The sequence below is a fragment of the Penaeus vannamei genome, chromosome 15 (genome assembly GCF_042767895.1).
Source record: "Penaeus vannamei isolate JL-2024 chromosome 15, ASM4276789v1, whole genome shotgun sequence".
NCBI lineage: Eukaryota > Metazoa > Arthropoda > Malacostraca > Decapoda > Penaeidae > Penaeus > Penaeus vannamei.
The window spans coordinates 39,385,532-39,393,031 of NC_091563.1; the positions used below are offsets into that span (position 1 = coordinate 39,385,532).

The 7,500-nt window shown below is 35.8% G+C and overlaps 2 protein-coding genes across 7 annotated transcripts in view; one reads left to right on the top strand and one right to left on the bottom strand.

Annotated features, from left to right (window-relative positions):
- Positions 1 to 1,566: 1,566 nt before the first annotated feature.
- Positions 1,567 to 5,502, bottom strand: mRpL22 (mitochondrial ribosomal protein L22). Of its 2 annotated transcripts, none has more exons than XM_027359778.2 (5): positions 5,401 to 5,502; positions 4,060 to 4,187; positions 3,206 to 3,331; positions 2,548 to 2,761; positions 1,567 to 2,028 (listed from the first exon to the last, which is right to left on the bottom strand). In XM_027359778.2, the coding sequence occupies exons 1-5, from the start codon at positions 5,426 to 5,428 to the stop codon at positions 1,805 to 1,807; spliced, it is 720 nt and encodes a 239-aa protein (XP_027215579.2). In that variant the 5' UTR covers positions 5,429 to 5,502; the 3' UTR covers positions 1,567 to 1,804. The 2 variants fall into 2 exon arrangements, with proteins under 2 accessions (XP_027215579.2, XP_069986847.1); XM_070130746.1 differs by lacking the exon at positions 5,401 to 5,502 and adding an exon at positions 4,751 to 4,817.
- A 1,084-nt stretch (positions 5,503 to 6,586) lies between these two features.
- Positions 6,587 to 7,500, top strand: part of LOC113808374 (uncharacterized) — a 43,460-nt gene continuing 42,546 nt past the window's right edge. For 4 of the 5 annotated variants that reach the window (XM_027359780.2, XM_027359783.2, XM_027359784.2 and 1 more), the window contains exon 1: positions 6,588 to 6,832. The gene's annotated coding sequence lies outside the window, so the exon portion shown is untranslated. Of the gene's footprint in view, positions 6,833 to 7,500 lie in introns of all 5 variants that reach the window. The other variant, XM_027359782.2, reaches the window with a different exon arrangement.

Sequence of the window (7,500 nt, forward strand, 5' to 3'; positions counted from 1 at the left end):
GAGCATTCATATTTCGTGTTTTTTACCTCTTTTCAAAGTACAATCACAATGACTCACAGAAACAAAAGCAGCACTGACTTTTCATACTTGTACCCCTACAGTTTTCAGTAGAATTTTCATGAGCATAATCTGAAGTTAGATTATCTACTTTACGCAAAAGTAGATGATTAAAAATGTAATGTGGTTTGCTTGTCACAGTGATAATGCCCTCAGTTTTGTCAATAGATTTTTTCTCATGAGCTAGTAGCTCATGTAAATCTTTGTGGTCTGCTGCTCGTCTCCCTTATTTTCTTGCTTTGCAAGATGAGTTAATTAACTTCAAAAGTAACGAAATGTTCAAAGAAATTACTTAGCCCTTCCAACTTCTATCTTGTCATGATTATGGGCCAGGAGTTTGTTAACATATATACCCAGATCACCCTGGACGCTTTCTACAAGAACCCCCATAGAAGCCCAGCCCAGAACCTCGACTTATCAACACAGATGACCAGAATTCCTCAGGTTGCTGTTAGAAGGGATGGAAGATAATGATATGGATGTACCAAGGTAGAGGATGACAGAAGTCTATAGTCTAGTGTCTATAGCCTATGCCAGGACCCTGAGAATATACAAGGGCCTATCATTTTGGATGTGGTAAATGACCTAAAGGGCAGTGCCTACAAAGAATGGGTGCTAATTGAGCAGTATAGTATATATAGAAAGTCACTCCTGTTTGATGATTACAGCCATACTTGAAGCTATGAATATGTGGTCAGAAATAAATACTGCTGCAGGCATCACTGATCATTCCCATGACCCAAGCAAATTCAGACACTTTTCAGAACAATGGAATGTGCTCTCACCCTAGAAGACTTCTAATTCAGCCTTACTCCTTGGACAAGCAACATTCCAGCTCTATCCCCAAGGATGTGCTAGTCCCCAATTTTTCCCCCTCAGTAAAGAAATAACATCTATGCTATGAGTTTCCCAGATCACCTAACAGAATAACACAAACAGAAGGAGAATCTCACACAATTGATTTGTTGTACATAAGTTTTTAAGTACTACTACAGTATATATGTACATATGGTTGTAGCTGTCCGTGTTTCTCCTATAGTCTATCCAACTAGCACCATCATTCTTAATAATGTACAATGTTTCTTTTTCCCTTAAATTAAAAATCATTTTTATCTTCAAAAAAATGATCATATATCACAGATATTCTTGGGAAAGTCATCTTGGGGATCTCAGATTTGCTCATTTCACTTTTAGTTGTGCAGCTCCCGTAAGAAGAGAAAAATGACTCTTCAGTGATAGCTTCAACAGGAAATTACTTGAAAGGTCAGTCTGGTTTGAAAGATGGTCTCTTGTTACTGCCACAGCCTCTGCCTCTTCCTTAGAAACAAATGAGCTATTATAAAGGCATTATTATGATCCTTGTACTTGTTCAAACTTACTGGGCAATATAAAATATGTAGGTATGTATAGACACCTCTTCATACTTACCTTTAGGAGATGCTCAAGGTTTCATATTTTTTCTTCATAAATTCTATGAAGACTGATAACAAAGGAATTAAATATATGATATCTAATAAAAAATTTAATAACTGATATTTACAAAACCTCTCTGAGATGTAATTGCTGGAAACAAATTATTCCAAGGAACAGAAGCTTACAAGTTTATATGCCGAAACAGATTTGAAAATCACAGTTCAATCCTTGTTCAAGTCCATCTCTGTTCCTGAATCTGATTTTAAGATTCTAGGGATGCTTCAAATCTGGAGCTAAAAAAGACATTCTCTGTTCCAACTTGTCCTATGATAGTCTACAAGGACATTGGAATGGTGCGTTGTCGTTTGCTCTCCAGCCATTCTTCCAGCATCTCCTGTGGTGTCAGTTTCCTACTGTTGGGGTAGTAATGTTCTGGTGGCTCTCCCTCCTCTAGCGTCACAAAGTAGTGGCAGTGCTTGTACTTCACTTGACCGAACCTGCGTCGTGCATGTCGTCTGAAGCCCTTAATAACCAGTCCCTTGCCCACAAAGGATTCCGCTGCAAGAGAGGATATGCATACAGATTTTACATTTTGTCAGAGGGTAATGTTTTATACAGAGGAATTTCAACGTACATAAAATACCATATTGATCTTATTTTTAACATTCCATAGGATCTTTCTTGATCATATTGATTTATTTAATGAAGTAAATGCAAGTGTGATGTCAATTAAATCTAGTACAGATTTAGACTTCACATTACAAGTAAAAGTAACTATGAAGTTTTCAGTTTCACTTCATGTCATGTTAGATGAATATGAAGAATAACTATATTAACAATGGAATAATATACAACAATTTTTGCTGCAAAATGATTCTAGAGAAAATGTAAAATATTTAAGCCTGAAATAACTCTAAACCAGAGTAAGCTGAAGATGATATTTATGAATACAAACTCTCCTATGCCTATAAAACACATCTTAAAGAAAAGAAAAGAAAAGAAAAGAAAAAAAGTAAAGAAAAAAAAGAAAGAAGAAGAACAAGAAGATAAAACAAAACTAAATACACATATACTTACAGACCCACAAATTACTCTTAAATTCAACATTATGGTTCCTAACAGCCAATTCCTGGGCCTCTTCGAGAGCCTCCCGCACTGCAACAGCCCCTTTCTTGTGTACAAACTGCAGCTGATGGATTGCATCATCAATCTTCATTCCTCGAACTAGGCAAGCCACGTACCACATCTTATCGGGGCTGTATTTTATGTTTTCTTTTACATGACACACGTACTGGAAAGGGTGAAGGTTTGTTGACTTACTTTTATCTCATTATGATGTGTTTGCATTTTTAAAATGGACACTACTCATAAATTGTTTACTTGGACAAATCAGTATACAAAAAAGTTTAATATTGTCGAAAACGGATGGATATTAATTACCAGTATTAATTTACATATTAACATATTTTTTATCACCTATGAATGTAAAGACACTGATGATAAAAAAATGGTTCTAAGAAAAGACTAATATATATTGTAGAATGACTGCCATACATATAACATGCATTCAAATAATCTATTTAAAATTTTTTGAGGGTTTAAATGTACTAACTCAAAACAAATCAACATGGTATATTCAGAGTAGAAATATTGATAAAACCGAGAAAAGACTCAAGTCAGGTAATGCTCAAGCTAATCTTCTTCAAACAAGCCTGAGGAAATGAGAATAACTCACCGCTGGCCTCTCCTGTTCTCCAAAAGGGGTTGGTTCAAATTTTGTTTGGTTGTTGACAAGCCATTTCCTGGGCCCACGGGGTCTTTCCCAGCTCTGGTTCCCGGCTGATGTGTGGAGTGTACTTTTCTGCAAAGGAATATATGACTGTAAGCAAAAATAAATCTCTCTTTTTCTCACCTCCACACCCTTTTTCCTCTTCTCTCCCTGTATATTATATCTTCTTATCATGACCATGAAGTGATTCAACCTCATCACTTATGTCACTGAAAAAATTTGAACAGAAAAAATATCATCTCAAGACCACTACAATGCTCTATATATTAGCTCACAATAAGTATCTTTAAAATATAATACAAGGGTAAATTTTTTCATCATTTTCAATGGCAAATAATATCACAATCTATTTCTTGGTAAACAAACTTCACATATTTGGCAACCTGCATAAAACAAGGCTTAACCTTCTCCACTACAATAAGCATTTTTTGCCTAAAATGGTGAAGTACTAAGCAAGCAAGAACATTGAAAATATAGTAAGTTATTCCTATATCAGCGTGGAGATCAGCAAACTCTTCCCTCAGTGACTGAGTAACTCATCACCTTGCATTCTCATTTCAGGCATGTTGCTAGACATCAACCACGATAGTGATAATAGAAATTAAGAATTGGGCAAAATTTACTCTAATATTAGGCATATTCTAGCTTTATAGGTGGCCACTGTAAGACTGACTACTGTTTCAGGCAGTACAGCATATATCTGGGAGCTTGTATACTTTTAATGGTAAACCCCACATGAACCAGATTGTTATATTGGTATAGATTTAAAAGAGGCTAAATGCTCCGAGCACAACACTAACCTGAACTAAGCTTGATGGAGTTGTAGTGTCAGACGGTGAAAGGAGCTTTGATGCTGAAGTGCATAATAATGGCCTTTGTATTGTTCCTAGGCTTAGGTGAAAGAGACTGGACTCAAGAGCTGCCAACCCTGAAATAACAAGGACATCTTTTTACTCTGTAATGAAGATTAAAAACATATACAATTTTTGCTGCAGAATCACTAAATTGAAGATGATAATTATGAAGAGGTTGATGAGATCGATGTGGGGCTCAGCCCTCCCCTCAGGCAGTGCCCAGTCATGATCTAATTGTTGAGAAAAAATTGTGATATGCAGTTGTGTCCATACTTTAAAGTACTACCAAAAGAATTATCTTTTTTCAACAATAATGGTAGTAATAAAAATCAATGTGTTGTGAAATGACCACAGTTTTTTTGAATTCCAGCAATGTTCCCCACACAGAATTTGGCAAGGTAATGCTGGTAGAGCCCCTCCCCTTACATGTAATTTATATTGGTACACCGGTATTATTGGAAAAAGGCGTCACCATTGAATTGACCAAAACCAGCCTTATAGCCTTGAAGACATTCAATTAACAATCACTTTTTACTAAATAAACTTGCCTCGCAAATTAATAATAATGAAGTTATTTAATTTATAAAATAAAAATAACAATGAAACGAGGTGAGATTCACACGGGAGGAATACTGACCAAATTCTCTGATTTCCTGGGCGGGGGTTGTAGGGGGCACAGCCCCCTGCATTAAACAATATAGTGACTAAATCAGTGCCGTGATTACAGCAGAGAATAAGAATTCCATAGTGCACATGCATGATATCAAGTGGTGCGACTCGGGTAAGGAGAAGACAATCTAGCCATTTCCAAAGGAAACGTATACCAGAATCAACCGAACCAAATCAATAGTAATGGAACGAATCTAGTTTCGTCCCGAAAAGCGTTGGTGACGTCTTTTTCCAAATTTACCGGTACACTAACAAGTCCCACTTAAGGGTTTCATGACTTCATTATTTTTGATTTGCAGTTGAAGTACATATAAGATGTTTCTTAGAATCACTCGATCTATCGCTTGCATATATCATTTTTCGTCTAAAACATGGCTGGCAGAAATTCTAACATTCATCCAAAGTGAAACATGAAAAACTCATCCTGTATTTTGATAAATTTACAAATGACCATAGAAACCACACGGATATAGCCTAAAAACACACACTTTTACGAAAGAAAAACACCGAAGGACTTGCAGAAATGAGAACAAGTAATCCATATATTTTCAAAAAAGGTTTCTAATATATATTTGCTAAACAGGTATGACAACAGACGGATTTAAAAGCATAACATACCGACAACACGGGTTATAGAGGCAGCCATCTTCACATGTAAACAACATATATTCAGGGGGAACCGGCATCCAATTTTATTAATTTTTAAAATACTTTCCTTTCCTATATCTTTTTCAGATTGTCTTTATTGTTAATTTTTCAAGATAATTATAGCAGAAATATTCTAAAAATAGCTGTCCAAGGAAATTATTTCATCGACAACATTGGTATGAAAATCACTGCATAAAAAGATATCTATTGATATGTCCTTGGTCGATATTAAATTCGCCTCAACCAAGTAAGACTGCATATATGAGTTCAGTCAACCAGCATAAGAAAGGAACTTCATAGAAATTGGTTGAATAGGAATCCGGTATACGTGAAAATTACCTTACTAGCAGACGACACAGATTCTCGAATAAACTTTGCGTTGACCTAATTATTAAAAGAGATCAGTGACGCCCATTAATCGATTCGAGTAATGACTGATGGATGTTGCTTCTTTGAATTCTAGAGTTCGACGCCCTTTTCCTTTTTCATGAAGGGTGCGACAATTTGATGCATCCTTTATAAGTCAAGATTACTGTCATCTGCATTGCGTGATCGCGCTTACAAATATGATATCTTTCAATCTTTATAAAATCTTTATAGACTAACTAACCATGTCTAATATAACAACATGATTATATTTTGTTTTATCAAGTTTTATTTCATAGCAACTATGCTTTCCAAGCTCACAATTTATTAATTATTCATATCTCTATAGCGTCGTCTGCTTGCAGTGACGTCACGAGCCTGACGTCACAGGAGGATTTTGACACTTTAATCACAATTGAAAATTTCCGAAAACAATTAAAAGGTAGTGACCTTTGTTATCTGTTTTTAGAAAAAAATAAACTTGATGATTGCACGCAAATACATAGGTCTCTATAAGAATACCTATAACCCATAATTATGAACTAGTTTCGTTTGAATTAGAGAAAAATATAGGTCTTCACAGAAAAAATGAACTCGACGATCTTATGGAAGATTTCACAATACTCTCATCATTCAGATAATCTGATGTGAATTTATAAGCTGATTATTCATGTTTACAGAGAAAAGGGCGTTATTTCTCGACAATGAGAGGAACTCGGCGCCGTATCTAAGGGAAAACATATAAAGTGTCGCATCTCTGATACAAACATAAGTTGACGCGTTCGGATTTGGTTTGCAATTATAGGATAGTTAATCAGTCAATTAATTGCCGACAATTTTACACAAAATATTGCACCATAAATCACAAATATATTTAATAAATTTGAAATAAAACATTGAAATTACTACTGGAACGAGAGAGTCGTCACCCAAGAGGAAAATTCCTTAGACGAAGCCGGGAATGAAGAAGTTCAGACGGAGTGAGATTGGACTCTGGAGTGCCTCGTAATCATCGATATTTGATCTCAAATATATGGTAAGCTTTGGCCCGAATTCCTTTCGTTGTGCCACTCGCTGCAGCCTGCAATGTCGTAGGATGGTAGGCTTCAGGCGGGGAGTTGTGATTGGAAGATATAAAGGAGTGAGAGAGAGTGCAAAGAGAGAAATGGAAACGGAGTGGGTAGGTCGGCTCGGTGTCAATGTAGGCCAGTTTGTTTGGCACTCTTTTGTGGCACGCTCAGCTGACACTCTCATGCGGCACTTTTTTAATGACATGTTTCTACAACGGCAAATTAAGGCTCCGGTTTTGTATAACACTTATCTCACTCTAGTATAACACACTTTTCTTACACTATTATGAAAAAAAATGTTAGCACCTTTATGGTACACATACCTGGCACTTTTATGACACATTTGCATGACATGCTTGGTCTGCACATTTTTATGGCTATTTCAGGGCACTTCTCTTGATTTTTATGAGAATCTTATCATACAATTTAAGGGAACACTTGATTATCTTTATGTACATTTGCCATATATTCACTTGTCATTTAATTGGCCCTGATGAGACTTTTGGGGCACTCAGGTCATTCCTCTTATCAGGAAAAAGAAATATTAAAAGATGTATATGAGGAAGTAACCTAATAATGAGAATATTTTTTTCACTATTTTTAGTCCTTATTAAACTTCAAGTAATGTTTAATG